This window comes from Sus scrofa, chromosome 18 (genome assembly GCF_000003025.6).
Source record: "Sus scrofa isolate TJ Tabasco breed Duroc chromosome 18, Sscrofa11.1, whole genome shotgun sequence".
NCBI classification, from domain to species: domain Eukaryota; kingdom Metazoa; phylum Chordata; class Mammalia; order Artiodactyla; family Suidae; genus Sus; species Sus scrofa.
The window spans coordinates 8,244,603-8,266,511 of record NC_010460.4 but is presented as its reverse complement, the minus strand read 5'-3'; the positions used below and the strand labels follow the sequence as shown (position 1 = coordinate 8,266,511).

Genomic DNA, 21,909 nt, shown 5'->3' with positions numbered 1-21,909 from the left:
CTTTTTTCTGTCTGTGAATCTGCTTCTGTTATGTAGATACCATGATTGTGTTACATTTTAGATTCTACATATAAGTGATAGCATATGGTATTTGTCTTTCTTATTTCACTTAGTAGGAAAATCTTTAGTTCCATCCAGGTTGCTGCAAATGATATTTCATTCGTTTTTATGGCTGAGTAGTATTCCATTGTACATTTGTACCACGTTAACTTCATCCATTTATCTGTTGGTGGACATTAGGGTTGATTCCATGTCTTTCCTATTGTAAACAGCATTGCCATGAACACTGGGGTGCACATCTTTTTAGATTATAGTTTTGTCCATATATATGTGCCCAGTAGTGTGATTGCTGGATCATATGGTAACCCTTATTTTTAGTTGAGGAAACTCCATGCTGTTTTCCATAGTGGCAACACCAATTTATATTCCCATCAACAGTGTAGGAGGGTTCCCTTTTCTCCATACCCTCTCCAGTATTTATTATTTGTAGACTTTTTGATGATGGCCATTCTGACTGGTGTGAGGTGGTACCTCATTGTAGTTTTGATTTGCATTTCGCTGATAATTAGCAATGTTGAGCATCTTTTCATGTGCCTATTGGCCATCTCTATGTCTTCTTTGAAGAAATGTCTATTTAGGTCTTCTACCCACTTTTTGATTGTTTTTTTGTTATTGAGTTATATGAGCTGTTTGAACATTTTGGAAATTAAGCCCTTGTCACATCATTTGCAAATATTTTCTTCCAGTCCGTAGGGTGTCTTTTCATTTATGGTTTTCTTTGCTGTGCAAAGCTGTGCATTTGATTATGTCCCATTTGTTTACTTTTGCTCTTATTTCTGTAGCCTTGGGAGGATGACATAGGAAAATACTGGTACAATTTATGTTTACCATCTAATATTAATGTTGTTATACCTTAGGTATAAAGCTAAGCAAGTCCTAAAGAAGAACTATGAACATAATCAATTGGATAGCATGGCTTCCTTGCTTTTCATTTGAGAAAGATTAGGGCTGAGAAGGACATACATGTATGTTCTATGGAATTTCTTAGAAGTGTGACAGGACTTATTTAAGTGTCGCAAGTCCCAAAATCCTCTGGGAGGAGGTAGAGGCTGGTGAAACCTTTTTCATGAGCAGTGTCATTGGGCTGTTTCCAGAACCAGCATGGTGTCGACACAGGCACTGAATATTCCTTTAAAAGCCCATTTTGCTGAAGCCCCCGAGTCTGACGCTTTCCACAGTATCCTGCTGTAGTGGTGACGGGGTTCCCGCCGACACGGGCAGGTCCTCAACAGTCTCTTCTCCCCAGGGAACAGGGGGCTTCTTCAGCATCGACAGTGAGGAGTACGAAGCGATGCCCGTGGAGGTGAAGCTGCTCCCCAGGAAGCTGCGGTTCTTCTGTGACCCGCGGAGGAGGGCAGAGATGCTGCAGAGCTGGGCTGAGTGAGCAGATGGGCAACTGCCCTTTAGGCCACCCTGGGACCAAAGGGGAGCAGAGCCTCCGAATCCCCGTCCCCGCCGCCTTGTCAGAGGATCCCAAGGGCCCGTCTGCGGCAAGTACCCCCTGCCCTCCTCTCTCTGTGCGTTGCAGCTTCCCAGCCAGCGTCCCGGCCGCGCGGGCTTTGACTGGTGCCCCCTGGTCCCTCCTGCGTAGTGCCCCCCGTCAGGCGGGCGCCGAGACATCCCCACCCTCCGTGGATGGAAAAGGGCCGGACCTTGTTCTCTCCCCACCGCGGACGGCAGGCTCCGAGGCTGTGTCCTCTCCTGTCTGTGGCCGTCCCGGGAAGGGCCCGCCTTCCCGCCGCTGCCTTGTCCTGTTTCCAGGCTCCTCCATGGGTGCTGCTGCTCCATGAGCTCCGGTTCTCATTTAGCGGGTTCCAGTTCTCTCCTCGGTCTAAGAAACATATGTGGGGTGTCCGTCTTCAGCCATGGCTGATACTGTAAAATATTAGGGTTTCCCCCCCCTAAAGTCGTGCTTCTGAAGTGTTGGTTTGCATGAGAACCACCTGGGGCACTTGTCGAAGATTTACTCAATTGGGGACCACCCCAAACCTAGTCACTCAATCTGAGGATGGAGCCCCGGAATCTGCCTTTTTAAAAAGGCTGCCACCCTCCCCGGGTGGTTCTGGTTCAGGAAGTCCTGAGGCCGAAAGGGACACACAGTCCTGCCAAGCAGTGGTCCACAGGTCTCCTGCTCCTCTGCTTCCTCAGAGTGTTTTGGAAAACCTTGTAGCCCCTCCCACGTTAACATCCCCAATTTCTCATGGGAAGTTTGAGTTGCCAAAGTATATACTTTCTGGTGTCATGTAAATATTGATATTTTAAAATAAAACTGTTACATCACTCTTTTAAACATATTCAGTATAATTGAAATACATAGCAATTTGACATTCATCATCCATTTACAAAAATAAATTGTTTAGTAGTTGGAAATATCCATTTTCCTCATATGCGTATTTCCTACCGCTTTCAGCAAAGTATGCTATCATGTTTTTATGCTGGAAAATTTTTTCACTCAACCTATTTTCTTGCCAACAAAAGCTATAAATTGAAATGACTTTTTTTAGTTCAAGTGTTAACTCAGTACAGAATAAATGTTATCAATTATTGAAATACAACTGATTATAAATTTTTAATAATTAAGAATTAACATTAGAATGCTCTTTATCCTCATGAGTTCATTTAGCCAAAAGCACATGTTACTTACAGCTGAGACAAGGCTCAACATTATAGATGTTTAAAATTCTGTTCTAACATTGCCATGCAGTTCTTTGAATTGTTTGAGTCGCCTCGAAAAATCACAGTGATGTAGCAACTTCACAGCTGGATTCGACCCCTCCGTTAGTTCGTTGAAAGTGGAGAACTAGAAGCCGTCTGCTTCCCTAGGGACTTGTCAGCTGGGCATTGTAATTGGTGCCCCGAGGTTCTTCTACTCGAGAGGGAAGCACACCACGGTAAGGGGGGTGAGACGTAAGGCTTTCTCTTTGTGCGGAGGAAGGAAAATTGCACAAAGGGGAAGAGGGGTGGGAGAACGGGCAGGAGGCTCATGCTCAGGCAGGTCAGTTTTAGGACCACACACGCACCCGCACCCACGAACCCTTCGGAGAGTGAGGACCAATGCTTGAAGGGGTCTAAGGCAGCTATGAAAAGCCCATAACATAATGCTTACCTGTTTGCCTCTGTGTTCTTCAGAGTGGAGTTAAAAGCTGTGCTTTTGCAAAACAAATAACAAAACAAAGCAAAAAGGAGGCAGGTCCAGGAGTTCCTGTTGTCAGGCTCGTTACCACTGAGCCACTAGTATCCACGAGGATGCAGGTTGATCCCTGGCCTCGCTCCGTGGGTTAAGGATCGAATGTTGCTGTGAGCTGTGGTATAGGTTGCAGACGTGGCTCGGATCCTGCATTGCTGTGGCTGGCAGCTGCAGCTCTGATTCAACCCCTAGTCTGGGAGCCTCCACATGCCACAGGTGCAGCCCCAAAAAGCAAAAAAAAAAAAAAAAAAAAAAAAAAGCAGGCAGATCCAAACATTGCAGTATAAAGCGCCCCCTCTCCATGCAGCCCATGGCAGAGCAAGGGGATGCTATGGTGTAAGAAGGTACAGTTGCTACCTGAGCCAGAGAATCCAACGTGTATCTGTTTATTTAGTGATTCTAGTTCCCCAGAAGTAATGGAACAGAGGACTGGGGAGCAAATGTCCCAGATTCCTTTTTTTATTCCTGTCTAAATACACACACGCGCTAGTTCAGATTTGTTTCCTTGCTTCAGACTCTTGCCCCCAGCATGGGTGCTTCATCATCTCCTGCCTTCTCTCCCCTGTCCTTCCACCCAAGGCCCACGTAAAGGCCGTTCACCGCAGCTGCGGGGCGCCCTCGTCAGCCAGACCCGGGAAGCTGCGGGTCTGAGGGGAAGCCGAGGAACCCTCCCGCGCCCCGTGTAGCACACAGCTTTTATCACATTAATTTCACTCAAAAGCCGAGTTTTTTTCTATTAAAAACAGATGGTTGCTAGTAAGTAGAGCTGAGCATGAAGCCTCGGGCTTAACCACAAGGTTGTCATTGCCACGCGCCGGATGGGGTCTGGCCTCACAGCCCCGGGACGCGGGCACCATGTAGTCCCTTGGAAGGCAGGGACCTGGCTTGGAACACAGAACTAACAATGTCAGAATTTTATCCTGTGCTGCCTTAAGTAACTCCCCATAAGGTTAAAAACAAAACATGGACCTGTGTGTCTCCGTATGTAATGTTTTAAAGTAAATTTGAGGAGTTCCCATTGTGGTGCAGCGGAAACGAATAAAACTAGTATCAATGAGGACGCGGGTTCAATCCCTGGCCTCGCTCAGTGCATTAAGGGATCCAGTGTTGCCATGAACCGTGGTGTAGGTTGTCGACGCTGCTTGGATCTGGCGTGGCTGTGGCTGTGGTGCAGACCGGCAGCTGCAGCTCCAACTTGACCCCTAGCCTGGGAACTTCCACATGCCGTGGGTGCAGCCCTAAAAAAGAAAAAAAAGTCAACTTTCATAGGAAGAAGATGTGAGAGAAACAGGCTTTGGTCCTCTGTGGAACCCTTCTGCAGAAGTCACCAGAGTCAGGGCTTTGCTGCACGGTGCAGTGATTCCCGCAGTTTCCATGACCTGGAGAGTATCTGGCCAGCCCACCACCTCCAGGAGGACAGGCACAGCCCCGGGCTTCTTCCATCCTCGTGGAAGTGAGGGCGGCGCTCAGGGTGGGTTCCGCTCACGCCCCAGGCCGGGGCTCCTTCCAAACCACAAACCGCATTTCTTGCTCGAAGTGAAGGACCGCAGTACTACGTGGTCATGTTAAAATGTGCATTTTAATTGTAAAAACTGTCTTCTGTAAATATAGTTATATCAATGTCTCTGCATACAACTCGGTTCAGATATATACAGATATGATATACACAGGTGTTATTTGTACCACAGAACAAAATCAGTTCAAGAAACATTTACTCTTTAGGATTAACCCCGCTTTCTTAGACCCTTGAAAGTGACCACCGTTAGAGAGAGAGAATGACACGCAGACGCAGTATATTCAGGGTGAGCTCTGTCCACTGTCTTATGAATACAATGAGGTAAAGACGTGAAACAAAAATAGATTCCATTTCTCTTATTGCTATAACTCTTACACTGGGGTATTAATCAAAATAGGGGTTTGACCTCTAAGACAACAGGGACGCTATGCTGATCTAACTTGGAAAAAATAAGAGAACTTTCCCCAAGGCTTACAATTATTTCTTTTTCAGAAAAAGGTTTATTTCTCTATTAAAAAAAATTTAGCCAACTAGCTCGGGGTCCCTAAAGGAAGTTAGTTTCGTTTTTCTCTATTCTTACCTCTAAAATCTCCTGCTCCATTTGTTCAAAAGCACAGAATCTACAGTTTTCCTTACAGGTCTTCGAGGGCTGGGCTGAAACGCCTTTCCTGTCGATGCCTTCAGCATTTTCTTCGACTCTTCTCTTTGACTTGGCCAAAGGAAGGCGTTTTCACTCCACTATCAGTCATACACGTTAGCAGCTAATCCGGTGACCGTGTGCGGAGTTTTCGTCCCGTGGATCGTCTCTGGCTAGTTCCTAGCACCCACACCCCACATCCCTGCAGCCCCAACTGTCCTTAGATAGCAAAGTCAGTGTACCCTTGGTCTAAAGAGGCATTCGACAGCAAACAGAGGTAATTCATACCTTTCCTGCTATGGCAATTAAATAAAGGTTCCGAGTTGAGATCCCATTACCTCTAAAAGCCCATACTGTGCAGAGCTTCTGGAATAAGTGCTCACCAGATGAAAGCAGGGTTTGACCTCTCCATCATCATTTCTCTAAAGAGTCCTAGGAAATTCTATTTCCTTTCTAAATGGGCCGTTTCATTCAACTGCCCCTGCATTCCACCTCCAGATGTGAGCTAAAGTGCCGGCTGGAAAACTACCTCTGACTCAACTCCCTCCAGTTAAGAGGCCTGATAATCAGCGTGATGACACTCGCCCCCTTGTGTCACAAGAGTCTTACTTAAGGTTGGTGGTGACTGGACGTCACCTGCCCTGGGACTGTCAGCCTCCTCTCCTGCAGAGGCTGTCAGGCTGCACAGGACAGTCCTCGTTCACGCTCTGAAACATTTACGCAACACACCTCTCCTGGCATCTCAGTTGCTTCCAAATTACAACACCACCCGTTTTTTCTAGGATGGCAGTTTTGAAATTTCCTTCCATTTCTGCATTTCCACACTCAATTCATCACAGAATAATGGTGATACAAAAATAAACTTCCATCTTTTTTATAAGAAAAAAACACTAATTTAATTCACAGTTAACCTTTTACCCCCAACCCTCCAGGAGCTCCTGGGAACAGAGGGATACTCATAATAGGGGTGGAATATGAAAAAAATCCATGACATGGGAGTAGGAGGAGCCCTGAGCTCCTCCTCTTCCCCCACCTGAATCATGAAGGGCTTTTCCCGATATGCGAGGGAGGGGCTTACCTGCTCAGGTAAGCCCGCGGGTCTGCAGGATCCCCACCCGGGGCACCAAGCGGAATAGCAGCGCGGGGGCGAGACCCGAAGACTGGCCCCCTCACAGACTCTGAGCACCTGACGGGGGGCCGAAAGCCCGTGCGAGCCACACTGGTCCCCTACCTTCCTTGCCTGTTTGAGAACCGTCATCACACTCAGACAAGTTCACTGTCAAGCTGAACTTGTCTTATTTTCTTCAGCCACGCCCTCCTCCTCCTTTACCTGTCCTGGGGCTGGAGAATGCCCCGCAACCCCTGGGCTCTGCCAGTCCACTCCAAACCAAACCAAGCCAAACCCGTCCCCAGGTCCCCGCCTCTTGGTGGAGGAGGGCTGTACGGCCCTTAAAAAAGGTTCACCCATCACCACCCTTGACAAGGTTCCCCAAAGGCCTCCGTTTAAAGTGAATAATCGCATCTTCTTGTGTTGGAAGGGCTTTCAGTGTATCAAGACAAAGAGCAAGTTCATCCTCGTAACCACCAGAATGCAAAGCAGGGATTTCGCTCTGGTTTCATTTATCTTTAGCTGCTGGCTACACCACCATAGGTCGTTACAGTGATAAATGAATCTTCATATGTGGTATTTAGAATTATCTGGACCCTGTCCTATGTTTAAATTTCCCATCTTGATTTTTCACGTGGGACAAAACAAGGTAAGTTATAGATGCAAATTCCTACACTAAATTATTTCTATCAATATATCAATGAATTCAGCTTCCCTCCCCAGCCGAATGGAAGCAGCAATGCCGTGATGGATGACAGATACAGAAGGCAAAAGTCTTCTAGCTAATTCACAGCCCTCCCGACTTCCTGCGGGCTGCACAGGGCTCCAGGTGAGACCCTTACACTGGAAGGGCCTAAGGAGTGCTCCATGCTTACCAAAAGCCAAAGCTAATTCTGCTATAAGGCGAGTCCTACCACTTCTGACCCACTCTGAAACGTCCTCATCCAGAGGACAACTGGGCATTGTCCCCAAGGCTGAACAGTACCATCTGCCAGGCCTGCAAGAGTGAAAAATCTATTTTACCGGAACTTTGTCCTATTTCGCTAGACATCCACAAACCCTGGGCCTGGATTCTAGGCCCCTCAAGGACTCTGCCACCTAGACTGTCTTCTGACTTGAGTCAGTGTCTCAGGTCACTGGGTGGGGGGGGGGGCAGGAGGCCACCATCCGTCCATGTACCCACATCCAAGGTCCCCAACCCTGCATCCAAAGGTCACTGTAATAATCCTCCCTGTCACCACAGAGGACAGGAAGAAGGACGTCCACCAACAGCTTCCCATCAAAAGCAGGTGGTTTCTTGGAAATTATTTCCACCGTGACACAAAAGCAGGCCCGTGTGCTTCCGGGTCCTGCTGTCGCTGTGCAGGGAGTCCTGCGCAGTACACCACACATGACTTCCCCGTGCCGAGACCAGGCAGCAAGGGGTGCCGGGTGCTGCTGCTTACCTGAGAGGCTGGGGTGGTGATGCACAAGGAAGGCTTAAAAGATGACCTCGGAAGCAACCTTGGCGGGGGGGGGGCAGACAGACAGTGATGACGGTAACTACAGGGCAACTGGGCGCTGTCCAGCCAAAGAGGTGGTGCCGCACCAGACTCCCGGCCCCACCAGGAGGTGGGCAGTGCAGGAAAGGACACATTCCTTGGGTTTTCTCTTCAAAGGATTCCAGGGAGGAAGGGGGCAGGTCTCGGGTCGGTGGCACATGACCTCGGACACTCCCTCGGGGCCCCCTCCCCTGCCCTCTGCATGAGCGGTGGGGGGACGCGTGGAGAAGCCAGACGCTCTGCTGCCTGGAACAGCACGGAGTTAACAGGAGTGCAACCCTGGGCCCACCACGGAAAGGGAAGCACAGCCACCTCCTGTCTTTACATCAGCACGGGTGAGCTGGGAGGTCTCACAGCACAGAAGGAGACGTGCTGGCTCGCGAAGGCCTCTGGAGCAGAAAGCGCTTCTCCCAGCAAATTCACCAGGTCACAGAAAGAGGGTCCGCCTGGGTCCTCCACGAGACTCTGACCTTGGAGTCACCCCACGCCTACTTCTGACCTCCTCAGCCTCAACTCAGAAAGCCTTGAACCTTCGGATACCACTAAGAATAACCATTAGCTAACCCAAGTCAGAAAAGCCACTCCTTTTCCAGGGCAAAAGGAGACATTGCTCTTCGAGGAAAAAGGCAGTAAAGCTTCGGCTTCTCCACACAGACGCCTTCTTTCTTTTGTAAACATACACATTGCTGAAATGATGGCTAAACCCACAGAGGAGGAAAATGCACTGTACAGTTTACATTTCAATGCCCAAACTTACTTATATATTTACATAAAAGGTGCTACCTTGATTGATCAGTGCCGGTTTGCATTTCCACATGTGAATTTCTTTAGTCTTGAATTTCCTATCGAGGAGCTACAGTGAATAAATATATTTCTGAATAAAGCAATAAGCCCTAGAAAGCGAGTCTTGAGATAAGACATGTGATCCATCCATGTGCAAGTTCTTTCTCTCCACTGTGTCCATCAGCCTGGCTCAACTTGGTCCCGGACGTGGATATGCTGTTGGCTATTCCAAAAACAGAGCCAGGAAGGAGGGGTGAAGGGGAAGAAATTACGTGTCACCAACAACCCAGTGTCACATGTCAAAATCACAGGTGGCCCCAGAGACCTCACCTCTGACAGCCGCCGTCTCGCTGAAGCTGGCACCTACCAAACACCCCCAACAAAGAACAGGCAGGGATCAGTGGAGCCGCCCCCGGTCGAAACATGCCAGAGGGGAGCAGATAAACACATCATTGACACTTGGGGTGTCCGACCACTCTCCCGGCTGAAGGCACTGTCCCATCTGCTGACAGATCTGTAACATCTCTGGTCCCCATTACCTAGCTCAAGGAATGCCGCTTCCTCTTGAGAGAAGTTTATTTGTGAGGGCTCACAACTGGGAGGCGGTCTTGCTAACATCTGCCCGAAGGCATCTGCCAGCCCCGCCCAAGAGAGCAGGGGATTCGGAGAACGAGGACAACGACGTGGAGCGGCCGCCACCACCGTTAACGTCCTCTGAGGGGGTTTCAAGGCTTCCTTCTACACCTGCTTTCTCGGCTGACTGATGAGCAACCTCTCCCTGCCACCTGTCCTTAGAGAGACTCCTGCTCGGTGACAGAAACATCCCTTGTCCGTCTTTGAAGTACCTCTATGTGAACAGAGAAAACACAGGTTTCCTCTCAAAAACAGAAAAAGGGATCTGATCCCAAGACTGGACTCCCAGAACCGGTTAAAAACCTTGACGGACCACCTGGTCCAGCTTCTGCTTGGGGCGGATGGACATCCAGGGCTGCAAAGGACAGACAGGTGTCTCATGCTGGAAACATCAAGGGACAGGAACCAGATGGACCTTCTCAACAGTCCACCCGAGGGCTTCCGGAGCCCGGCCGCCTCCTGGTGATACTCAGCCTTGGCCACACCTCCTCCAGGCGCGCCACTTCCCCCACCCCGACCCCAGGAGAGGAGGAGAGAAGCTGCTTGGACCACTCCTAAGACCAAGAACGGTGGCGGCTCTGCAAGGGGTCGATTCCAACGACCTACAAATCGAGGCGCTCATATTCCCTCTAGGGAGGAAGGGGAGAAAGGAGATGCACACGTGACCTCTGTTGGAAGGATAAACAATATTCCTTTGCGTCAACTTCATAAAAGGCCGTCTGGGGCCTGGGTGACACAGGACACATGGCCGCCCCACAGGACAGCCGCTCATCCTTCCTATGGGCAACAGGGGTTGTCAATGACCAACATGACGTCGATGCCATAGGCCTCCAGCAGGTCCAGGAGAAAGCTCCGGTCTCCTTGGGGGTCCAGACCCATGACCCGGGCGTGCTCCGCCGTCAGGGTTTTGTCTTGACTGGCGGACACCTCCAACAAAGTCTGAAATATCCGGTTGTTTTGCTCTAGGAAAAACCTGCAATCACAAGACAAGACATGGGAGTGGGTGGGGGCCAGAAGAGACACAAAAGCTCACCAAATAGGCCACACGTGGGAACCAGAATGCCACTGTTGGGTTTGGTGGACTTTTACATGGCCTCACAAGTCAGGCATCTCTTTTAAAAGGAGAAACCAGGACACAAGGTAAAGGGTTGTTCAAGTGCCGCTAAGGTCAGCAAAGAACTCGCATTAACCACGGTATGATTAGCAAAATCTCCAAGCAAGTGATGGCCTGACGGCCACACATTTATTTTGCTGTTAAGGAGGAGGTTCCTAGCGGCTTCAACACAGGTTTAAGGAGAGGCCCCCATATACTGTGTTCTTCTCTTTCTGCTTAGTCATAAAGGGAAGAGAAGGATAAACATTAAAAGCAAAACAGACAGACAAACAAAGATGGATAATGCAGTTCTGAGGCCAAGACTTGATGTGAAAAACTGAAATCTACCTTCAAGCCCCGGGCTGGATAATTAGAGCCAGCAGCAGCAGGGGAGCCTTCCTAGAGGCAGAGCAGGGCTCTGAAACGGCTCTCCAGGCCCTGGGCCATCCACACAGCCAAGGAGGCGCTCGGGGGCAGGCCCGAGGTGGCATGAAGCCAGTCTTGACAGAGGGGCAGTGGAGGAGAAAGGCAAGCCAGGCTGGAGGAAGCGAGTCACCACGCACGTGTATCTGGGCTCCGCTGAGTAGTGTTTTGGCTTTAACTACGCACAGAGCATGATCTGAATGTCACTAACTTACCATACTCTGTGTGTCTATGAACCGTATTCAGAAAAGGCATCAGCTGTGCTCCACAGAGCAAGGGGCCTGGTGCCCAGAGCCACTCTGGGCACTCAGGAATCTCAGATTCAAGGGCACGTGTCCGACCTCGATGAGCCCGCTGGCTCTCTGCTCCGCGCAGAGCTGCTTTTACATCTTGCCAGCATGCATGCACTAAAAAGTCCATTTGCTTAGGCTCAAAGTACTTTACTGAATTCTCAAGGCCAGTATCAAAGCCAGAAACAGTTCTCCAACCCCGCCCAGGACGTGAGGCCGGAAGAACAAACAGGAAACCGGGAGAACTGTTTCCGGTTCAGTTACAGTCCCGTTCTTATCACCGAGCACCATTTCCCACGGCTGCTTATGACAGAAATCAGCCAATGCTGTAGAGGATAAAGGCCGTGGCTCCCGCAACAGATTTGGGGGAAAGAAGTTTCCTTAGATTCGGAGTTAGGTTGTCTGATGATCCCGTGCCACGCGGTACAAGGAACTTCTCTATTCAATGGACTCTGGGGTGAGTAGATGCAAACTACTGCATGTGGAGTGGAGAAGCAGTGAGATCCTGCTGTACAGCACAGGGAACTGTATCCAGTCACTTGGGACGGAGCAGGATGGACGATAATGTGAGAAAAAGAATGTGTATATATGTAAGTGTATATATATACACACATGACTGCATCAGTTTGCTGTGCAGCAGAAATTGACAGAATGTTGTAAATCAACTATAATAGAAAAAAATTAAAATATTTTTAAAAATTAAAAAAAAAAAAAAAAAAAGGAAGCAGTGGATAAGAAACCCCTGAATCCTGAGGGCCAGTCAGAGCTCCCGTGCAGTGGATGGATGTCTGGATGTAAATACCCAACAGAAGGGCATCTGCTGGGTCTCCCATTTTTTCTTAATAATCCTCCTGGAATTTAACTCTTCCCTCCCCCCAAAGGCATTTCAGGGCTCAGGGTGACTCCGTGAGGGGCCTGGCTCGAAGTGCCCTTGGCAGCAATAAAGGACATCCTCGGGCTGTAGCAGCTGACCTGGGAGGGATCCAGGCCTAGAGCTATGCTGAGGGATCCCGGGAGTAGGGCCGGGGGCCCACCGCTGCCGCCCGGGCTGACTTACAGCACGAAGAGGTCCTCTTCGCAGGGGTTATAATCCTCTTCCACCTCCTGGGAATAGAGCAGCATCTGCCTGTAGGGAGGGGATGACTGTCAGCCTCTGGCGCGGCAATCAGGACCCCGGCCACAGGTCAGGCCTGTGCAGGGGCCACTGCGTCCCAGGAAGGAGTCTGACCCACAACGGCACCCCCGCCACTCCCCCTGGCTCCCGACCCCCATCCAAAGGGGAGGACAGAAGGGGCAGGAAAGGAACAAACAGGGCTTGGAGTCCCAGGCAAGTGACGACCTTTCCTGATTGTCATAAAATAGGGAGGAGGTGACGCTACCATTTATTTCACTGACATGCTTTAGAGATTCCAGAGGCCCCTCAAAAGGCGGCACCCCACGCCTGTCTGCTGCCCACCCGCCTGCCCCCCAACCGCAGGGCAGCCCTTCCTTCCCAGGTCCTAGCAGACACATGCCCAGAGGGACAGGGCAGCAGGATGACCCACAAGGGCAGCCCGGCCCCGGCTCTACCTCTGCTCGTTGAGCCGCCGGTACTTCTCGCGGTCGGCGCTGTTGATCTTCAGCAGCGGCTGCAGGTGGTCGTGGTGCGTCTTCACGTTCTGGTTGTCCACGTAGACGTCGTACAGCTCCCGCTTCTCCTCGAAAATCTTCTCGGTGGTGCCTGTGAGAGCTGGGGTTCAGGAGGCGGGACCCCAGAGGGCACCAGCCCCGACAGGTGGGGGGCTCCCGGCAGGGCTGGCCGAGGTGCTCGGGGCAGGGACAGGCGGCAGGATGGGGGGGGCGTACTCACAGGCCACGTAGGACACCTCCACCTCTAGGCTCTCGATGTCAGCCACGTTCACATAGAAGAAGGGCTTGGACTCAGGAACAGTGCCCCCGATGCCAGGCAGAGAGACGTTGGCCAGGCAGCAGCAGCAGTACACTACAGGGACAGCGGAGGTGAGAGACGCCCGGGCCCCTCCAGGCCTCCCTCCCTCCTGGCCTGCTGAGCTGTCAGCTTCCACTGACACTGTGCAAGGCTGGGCTTTGTGCTCTCCTGGTACCTGCGTAGCCAGGTGGGCCCGGCACTCGGAGGACGTGGGGCACGAGCCTTTCAGGTCACATGCAGGACCCGGTCTCCTCAAGGTCACCCACCAAGGTGCTCAAATCCAGCAGACACATTGCAATCTTTGTCTCACGAAGACTTGCTTAGGATTTGGCGCTGCTGACCTTCCCCCTTCTCAAAGTGGCCTACTCTTACCCCTGCATCTGCTGGTCCCCTCCCTTCTTCCAACTGTGCCCCTCGGCCTCCTCTGTCTTCCTCCTTTGTTGGCTCCCCTCCTGGGCCCAGGTCTTAAATGCTGGCAGGTCCCTCCTCACTCACGCTCTTCCCCGGTGATGCACAGCCTCTGTGCCACCCCTCAGCCCTGTCCCCCCCAGGTCCTGACCCAATTATACCAGGGCCTAGGGGACATCGCCGGAAGACCTCACAGAAGCCCACGCCCACCATGTGCAGGTCAGCTCTGTCATAACACCCCAACCCCGTGCATCTCCTTGGTCCCCCGCCTGGTGGCACCCCGTCACGGTCATCTTAGACTCTTCCTCCATTACCTCGTCGACATCAGAACACCAGGAACAATCAGAACCAGAACAATCAGAACCCAAGCCCGTCAGACACCAGACTTTGTCAAGCTTCTCTCAAACATCCAGAATCCATCTTCTCTACTTTAATCCAGACCCTTCGCTTTCACCAGATTCCTGATTTGTCTCCTGATCCAGTTCCTGTGTCACCAGATTCCACCTGCTACATTACAAATCCAGCCATGTCACTTCTAGGCTTGAAACCTGTGAGGCCCCTGACATGGCTCAGTCTCTTCTGACCTTGGGCAACAGTGGAGAAACTTGGACGGAGTCCCTGACTTTGGCTTCTAGTTACCTCTGTAGCAAACGACGCCCACAGGAGGGGGAGAGAATATCAAAATGCGCTTTCGAAGTAGGGCAAACTTCCAAAGGATGAGGATCTGTTCGCCAAAGAACTTGATAAACTGAGACATGCAGCCAGCTGGGTGTGTGATCTGAAAAAATTAAAGGGGGGTGAAGGGAAAGGGGAGGATAGCTTGTTAGAAACGTCTCCAAAAGCCAAAATATTCAATACAGGTGTGTGCCAATGACCCCTCCCCTCCCCCCAAAAAAAAACCCAAGGTACAACCAAACAGATACAATGAGGGATGGTTACTGCCACATGCAATGACATTTTTTGAGAGTTCCTGTTGTGGCTCAGTGGAAATGAGACTAGTATCCATGAGGATGTGGGTTCAATCCTTGGCCTTGCTCAGTGGGTTAAGGATCTGGCATTGCCATGAGTTGTGATGTGGGTGGCAGATGTGGCTCGGATCCAACATTGCTGGGGCTGTGGTGCAGGCTGACAGCTGTAGCTCTGATTTGACCCCTAGCCTGGAAACTTCCATTTGCCATGAGTGCGGCCCTAAAAAGCAGAAAAGGGAGGGGGGCATTTTTTCACTTTGAAAGTCTCATCTTTAAACTAGAAATCTCGAAGTCAACAGCTCCCCGGATACACGGAAGTTTAGGGATCACTAATGACTTTCCCCAGGGAAGAGTTACAGAGGAAGTGAAGCTGGATGTCACTTTTGAGAGTCTGAGGTGACAGACACCTCAATGAATGCTCAGCTCCAAACATGACTGAGGAGGAAAAGGATGCGCCAGTGGTCCCAGGGGAGACCCCAAACGCAGGGCGATGCGCTGGCACAATGATCCATTGCACCCCGCCCGCCCCTCCCCCGCCTCCCACCAGGGCTGGCCCTCCCCGGGGCCGCCTCCCAGGAGCCCCCAGCTGAGGCCGATCCGGGGGTCAGACGTGGGAGCTCTGACCCAGGAAGACCAGAGGCCAGGCCTGCGCTGCCACTTACTAACGGGGAGGGGCGGGGGGAGCCCGCATTTCCGGATCCCTTTCCTCGTCTGTGAAGTAAGATCCCCGTGTAACCCAGACGGCGGCGGGAAGGACCATTTGAGACCAACAGCGTGGAACGCTTAGCCTGTGGCAAAGGCCGCGGGAGCAGCCCCATGACCGTCGCTGACAAGAGCGGAGGCGTCAAGCCCGGTGCCTGGTGAGTCGCTTCACTCTGTGGTCACTTGTGTGAAGGGACCCTGCACGTCTCCCACCCGGACAGGTGCGGACACCAAGGCGGCGGCCTGGCTGTGAGCCCCGGCAGCCCTCAGGCGGACCCACGGCCAAGCCGCGGGGCAGCTGCAGCGCTCTCCGCAGCCCAGGAGCGGCGCCCCCTCCGCCACAGCACCCCCGCGGAAGGGCTGACCCCGCTGAGGGGTCTCGCCTGCCCTCTTGCCTGCTCCCCTGCCACCGTGTCCCCATCTGCGGGAGGAGAGGCTCCCTCCCGTCGCGATCGCTCCTGAAACCCTCGCATCCTCCGGTGTCCTGCCTTCTCTGGACTGTTCGGGCTCAGCCTCCGCTGGCCTCCACCTGCCACCCAGACACAACAGAGGCGAAGCTGCCTGGGTCCTTCTCAGCCCCTGCTCTGCTTATCTTCAGGCTCTGAATGTGTGCTGCTACTGCTTGGAGGCCGGGCAGCATTTTGTCCGAATGTGTCCCGGGCCCCAGAATCCGAGAAAACATGATCAACCCTTAATTCTGATCAGACTTACTCATTTACGGACATGTATGCATTCTTGCAAGAAATATTTCTCACATGCTCACTATGTGCCAAGCCCTGTGCTAAGCAGTCTAGTTTCAACAATAACTAAAAAGGCCAGGCCCTGCCCTGGCAGAGTTTATGGGGGACCGGGAGAAGCAGGTACACAGGCTCTTAAACCCCAGCCTGATGAGAGGCTCAATGGGGGAAGGACAGAGGGCTGCAGGAGGATGTGCAAAGGCCCAGAGGCAGGAGGACAAACCTCTGCCTGGGATCCCAAAACCGCTCCGGCGCTGGGCCCCTCCTCCAAGCTCCTGTAGTTTTAATACTGTCACTTTTCCCTCCTTGTTACTTCAGCTCCTGAGACAAATGGCAAGCAGCTTCTAAGCCCCTGGTGACCTTCCCCTATTGGTATTTATGGCCTTATGTGATCTCTTATTCCAACTGAGTACCTCACTTTTAACCATCCAAAGATGACAACATTGCAGGATTGGCACTGCCACTTAGGTACAAAGGATTATGACTTCTCTTTTGCTAACAGACTTTTTCACTTGTTGGCTTTTTTTTTTTTTTTTGTCATTTTAGGGCTGCATCCATAGCACATGGAGGTTCCAGGCTAGGGGTCGAATCGGAGCTGCAGCTGTCAGCCTAGGCCACAGCCACAGCAATGCCAGATCTGAGCCGCATCTGCGACCTACACCACAGCTCACAGCCACGCTGGATCCTTAACCCACTGAGCGAGGCCAGGGATCAGACCTGCATCCTCATGGGTACTAGTTGGACTTGTTTCTGCTGAGCCACAACGGGAAGTCTCACTTGTTGGCTTTGGTATCTGCAGCAGTCCGTCACGCTGGAGAGACCGCTGAGGGCGGGCAGGCAGCAAGGTGCTTAGTCCAGCAGCTCAGTCTCAAGGTGCTCAGTCCTCCAACAATTATGTGAGCCAGATGTGGGTGTTTTCCCCGTCACGCCTTCAGATTAGGTCCCAACCCTGGCTGATACCCTGACTGCAGTCTCAGGAGAGACCATGAGGCAGAGTACCTGCTAAGCTATACCTGGATCCCCCACTCACAGAAGCTATAAGGTAACAAATAAATACTGTTGCCTTTTTTTTTTTTTTTTTTTTTTTTTTTGGCCATGCCTATAAGCATGTGGAAGTTCCTGGGCCAGGGATCAAACCTGTGCCACCGCAGTGGCCAGAGCCACTGCAGTGACAAGGCCGCATCTTTAACGTGCTGTACCACAAAGGAATTTCAAATATGTACTCTTTTAAAACCATTAATTTGGGGGCAATTTGTGATGCAGTGACAGATAACCATTAGCAGGCGGTAGCCACTGTCTGTTATGACCAGTGTTCAGGTTATCTTGTTCCTCTTCTGTGCTTTTGGTTTTTCAGTTCCTGTATTACTATTCCCTGTGTTGAAGGAGTTTGAAAAATCTGCCATAGTTTGGGTTTTCCTAACAAGACCCTAATTGGTACTTATTCTGGTTCAAATTCCATGGTGTAGTATTTAAGATTCTCTACACTCTGATTCTGATCTATTTTTCCAACCCTTTCTCTCCTAGCAGGCTGATGTGAAATTCAATCCCAGTCAAACTACTCTGCTCACATCCCATGAACTTGCCCTGGGCCTCCTCAGGCCCACGTGTCCACAAAGGCAACAGAAAGGGATAAGGTATGAGCCCTGGCCTTGGCACTAGGCCTGTGGTGACATCCTGGCTCTGTCTCCTACTAGCTGTAAGGCCTTTAAGCAAGTCACTGAAACTTTATAAACCTCAGCTGGTTTATTTGTAAAATAAGGAATTTAGGAGTTCCCTGGTGGTACGCTGGGTTAAGGATCTGGCATTGTCACTGTAGCGGTGGCCAGGGTCACTGCTATGGCACAGGTGTGATCCCTGGTCTGGGAATTTCCATGTACTGCATATGTGGCCAAAAACCAAAAGCAAAACCAAAAAGAAATAAGACAGGGAATTAAAAAAAAAAAATTTCTAAAGAGAATGCCTAATGCCAGCAGGATGCCGAACTCACAGAAGGTGCTGACAAAGCGATGGAACACAGTCCCCACCGGTGCTCCTGCCTCCCCTCAGCCCGGAGTTAGCATCCCTCACTCCCTCCCCAGCCAAATGCTCCAGGGACCAACTCCTCTCCCAAGGTACCTTCCCAGAATCCTCTCCTAAACCCATGGCATAATTTCTCTACTGGGGTGCCTGAAGTTTCCACGGAAGTATCTTGGGACCACCTATAGGGGAGGGGACAGGGGAAGGAGGAAGAGGGGGGTGGAGGAGGAAAAGGGGGGGAAAGGAGGAGGGGGACTCATCTTTGCACCCTAACACAAATATTTACTGATATTTACATAAGTATAATGATAAATACATTTATCATTAACAAAACACTCAAAACACTTGGATGAGTGCTTTGTTAATGATAAATATACTCTAGTACAATGTGCTTCAGAAAAAATATACAATGAAGTAATATCAAATATATCGTAACTGGGAGTTCCCATCATGGCACAGTGGAAAGAATCCGACTAGGAACCATGAGGTTGCAGGTTTGATCCCTGGCCTGGATCAGTGGGTTGGGGATCCAGCATTGCCGTGAGCTGTGGTGTAGGTCGCAGACACAGCTCAGATCCTGCACTGCTGTGGCTGTGGTGTAGGCCAGCGGCTACAGCTCCTATTGGACCCCCAGCCTGGGAACCTGCACATACCATGGGTGCGGCCCTAATAAGACAAAAAGACAAAAGACTACATATATATATATATGATATATGATATATGAATGTATGTATGATATATATGAATGTATGTATGTGTATATATATGTATGTATGCATGTGTATGTATGTATGCACGTATATGTATGTATATATATGTATGTGTGTGTGTGTGTATATATATATGTATGTATGTGTGTGTGTGTGTGTGTGTGTGTGTGTGTATATATAGTAACTGGAATTCCAGTTGTGACTCAGCAGTTAACAAACCCAACTAGTATCCATGAGGACGTAGGTTTGATCCCTGGCCCCGCTCAGTGGGTTAAGGGTCTAGAATAGCCGTGAGCTGTGGTATAGGTTCACAGATGTGGCTCAAATCTGGTGTTGCTGTGGCTGTGGCATCGGCTGGCAGCTGCAGCTCTGATTCGACCCCTAGCCTGGGAACTTCCACATGTTGCAGGTATAACCCTAAAAAGCAAAAGAAAAAAAATTTTTTAAATATATTGTAACTAAGAAACATCTTAACCATTCAAACTCTTCAGCTTTACTTCAAATGTCTGGCTTTTTTATCTGAAGCCTTCACCAGAATGAAATCCACTTTGTCCCCACTAGGAGTCCACCACACCTGGCCTATCGGGACAGCTTTGCACCGTGATTATAGATGGTAACCTACAAAGTGTATTGTTTAGGATAACTTGCCTTGGGAGTTCCCTTTGTGGCTCAGTGGGTTAAGGATCCAGCGTTGCCGTGAGCTGTGATGCAGGTCACAGATGTGGCTCAGATCCCACGCTGCTGTGGCTGTGGTGTGGGCCAGCAGCTGCAGCTCCAATTCCACCCCTAGCCTGCCAACTTCCATATGCTGCAGATGTGGCCCTAAATAGACAACAACAAAGATAAGTTGCCTTAAGTTTGAAAAGAACCTAAATGCTTAGGTTACAATCCTGTTGGATCAACAGACTTTGGGGCGTGAGCCCAAGACATAATTTCCTTATTCATGAAAACAGCGATTCATAGCTGCTGCTCCAGACCCACATCTGGGACTGTGTGAGATCCTGGCGGACCTACCTTCATCTCAGGGTACATGTATCGGTGGATGGAAGGCAGCCAGTAGACGGGGGGCAAGCTGCCCCCTCTCCCGGGGCCAGCGTGGAGCACCCCTTTCTTGTCCTCGTAGAAGGCAGCCAGATGAGAATAATGTCCTGGCATCTCCAGCTGGTGTCTGCAGGGCACACACACAGTGAGAAAGCTCCAGCCACAGCCCTGCCACTCACTACCCGGGCCCCAGGGCAGGGACACTTGGGGCACAGGCCCTGATAAATGAAAGACCCCCCCTTTTTGAGATGGCGTTAAGATGCCTCCTTGGGTGTTGCAGAGACTCCTCAGGAAAAACTCAAATGTAGGGCCTGAAACGCCCCAACAGGGCCGTGGACACATACTTCTCGTGGGAAACAGGAACAGTTAACAGACTATAACTAATATCTATTGTTCTCTAGCAAAGGATGCTTCCCAGAGAGCGGCTGTTGGCGGCGAGAAGCGGTGACTTGGAAGAGCACACATTCCCTGCTTAAAGCTACTCTTTGTTTAGAAAGCATGCCTGCTTTCTTGCTTTGCTCTTACCAAAGAACAAGAAGCAATGTACCCCCTCAGTATCTCAAATAAGGGAAAATGCTTACATGGGGATGTTGCTGAGGGTTCAATCTCTGCACCAAGGAGTGAAGTATTAAAAGGCTCAGCTCCTCTCTGCCCCCAGCCCCACCCTGCTCGGGTGGCAGAGACTCGGCTGTGGGTAGTCCCGTCAACGGCTCCCCAAACCAAGAAAGCAGCACAAACGCCCTGGACCATTTGAACAATGACGAATCCTGCCTTCAATCCAGACACAGGAGGACTGTGGGTACCACTTGGCACTCTGTTTACCAGGAGTGTAATGGGTTGAATTTAAGATGAGGTCATTAGGGTGGGCCCTAAACCCAGGATGACTGAGGTCCTGATAAAAGTGGAAATGTGGACCCACAGACACAGGCTAACACCGTGTGAGAGTGAAGGCAGCAGAGATCAGAGATACATCCACAAGCCAAGAACAGCAAAGACTGCCAGAAGCAAGGAACAGGTTCTCTCTCAGAGCCCTGCTTACACCTTGGTTTTAGACTTCTAGACTCCAGAACTGTGAAGCCATGCATTTACCTTGTTCTCAGTCACCTGATTTTTGGTACGTTGTTGCAACAGCCCTAAGAAACTAAAATAAGAAGAAACAAAAGGCACTAAACCCGGAGCTCCCCTTGAGGCCCAGCAGAAATGAATCTGACTAGTATCCATGAGGATGTGGGTTTGATCCCTGGCCCCACTCAGTGTGTTAAGGATCTGGCATTGCTGTGGCTGTGGTGTAGGCTGGCAGCTGCAGCTCTGATTTGACCCCTGGCCTGGGAACTTCCCAGGTGACCCTAAAGAGCAAAAAAAAAAAAAAAAAAGAAAAAGAAAAAGAAAAAAGCACTAAAACCTTTTTAACCCATTTAAATTTTCTTAGAACCTTACAATTCCCATCATGTTGCAATGAACAAGACTCAAAATACAGCTTTGATGAACAAGGTGAGACATCCCTAATTACAGATCAAGGATGACTGAAAGGCAATGCCCCCAACCTGTCACTGCCCGCTTCCTTTAATCGCTGACACAACCCATCAAGTTCAAGGTTTCCACAGGCCAACTGGTATCAGCTGTTCTCCAACCATCTCCACTCAAAGTGAGGTTCAGCTCCCAGGGTCAAGGCTACAGCTGCCACGTTGTCTGAGATCTCAGTCAAGTTACCCAACTTTTCAAAATCTGCTGTTCCTTCTTTCCTTAAAACACAGATAGTAGGAACACCACAATGCTATTTTGGGGTATAAAGGGAGTTAAGAGGAAAAAGTGCCCTGCAGAGTCTGCAGCTGATTTAAGTCCCTCACAACAGCCTGGGTTCCTTCCTTCCTGGTCCAGCATGTGGAGTCTAGCCAGGCACATGGGGAGGATGAACTGGAGAAGATTCAGGGCAAGCCCTGGAAGAGAACTTCAGACAAAGTTACATTTTTCTTTTTTCTTTTTCGGGCCACACCTTCACTGTATGGTAGTTCCTGGGCCAGGGGCGGCTGCAGGCCTATGCCACAACCACGTCAGATCTCAGCTGTATCTGCAAACTACAGCACAGCTTGGGGCAATGCAGGATCCTTGACCCACGGAGCAAGGGCAGG

General features: G+C 50.5%; 2 protein-coding genes across 6 annotated transcripts in view; one reads left to right on the top strand and one right to left on the bottom strand.

The window, feature by feature from the left end:
• AGK (acylglycerol kinase) overlaps positions 1-2,751 on the top strand; it is a 105,300-nt gene extending 102,549 nt beyond the window's left edge. For 2 of the 4 annotated variants that reach the window (XM_021078451.1, NM_001143699.1), the window contains 1 exon segment: positions 1,307-2,751. In XM_021078451.1, coding sequence (XP_020934110.1) covers positions 1,307-1,444 — 138 coding nt within the window. In that variant the 3' untranslated portion in view covers positions 1,445-2,751. 4 annotated transcript variants of the gene reach the window in all.
• Positions 4,808-21,909, bottom strand: part of KIAA1147 (KIAA1147 ortholog) — a 55,994-nt gene continuing 38,892 nt past the window's right edge. Inside the window, exons 4-10 of one of the 2 annotated variants that reach the window (XR_002340471.1) lie at positions 19,754-19,907; positions 14,246-14,384; positions 13,121-13,252; positions 12,841-12,991; positions 12,329-12,397; positions 6,130-10,438; positions 4,808-6,058 (exon numbers count right to left, since the gene is read on the bottom strand). Coding sequence is in view for 1 of the 2 variants with exons in the window: in XM_003134603.6 (XP_003134651.4) it covers positions 10,243-10,438; positions 12,329-12,397; positions 12,841-12,991; positions 13,121-13,252; positions 14,246-14,384; positions 19,754-19,907 (841 nt within the window). In the remaining variant the exon portion in view is untranslated. Of the gene's footprint in view, positions 10,439-12,328; positions 12,398-12,840; positions 12,992-13,120; positions 13,253-14,245; positions 14,385-19,753; positions 19,908-21,909 lie in introns of both variants that reach the window. The other variant, XM_003134603.6, reaches the window with a different exon arrangement.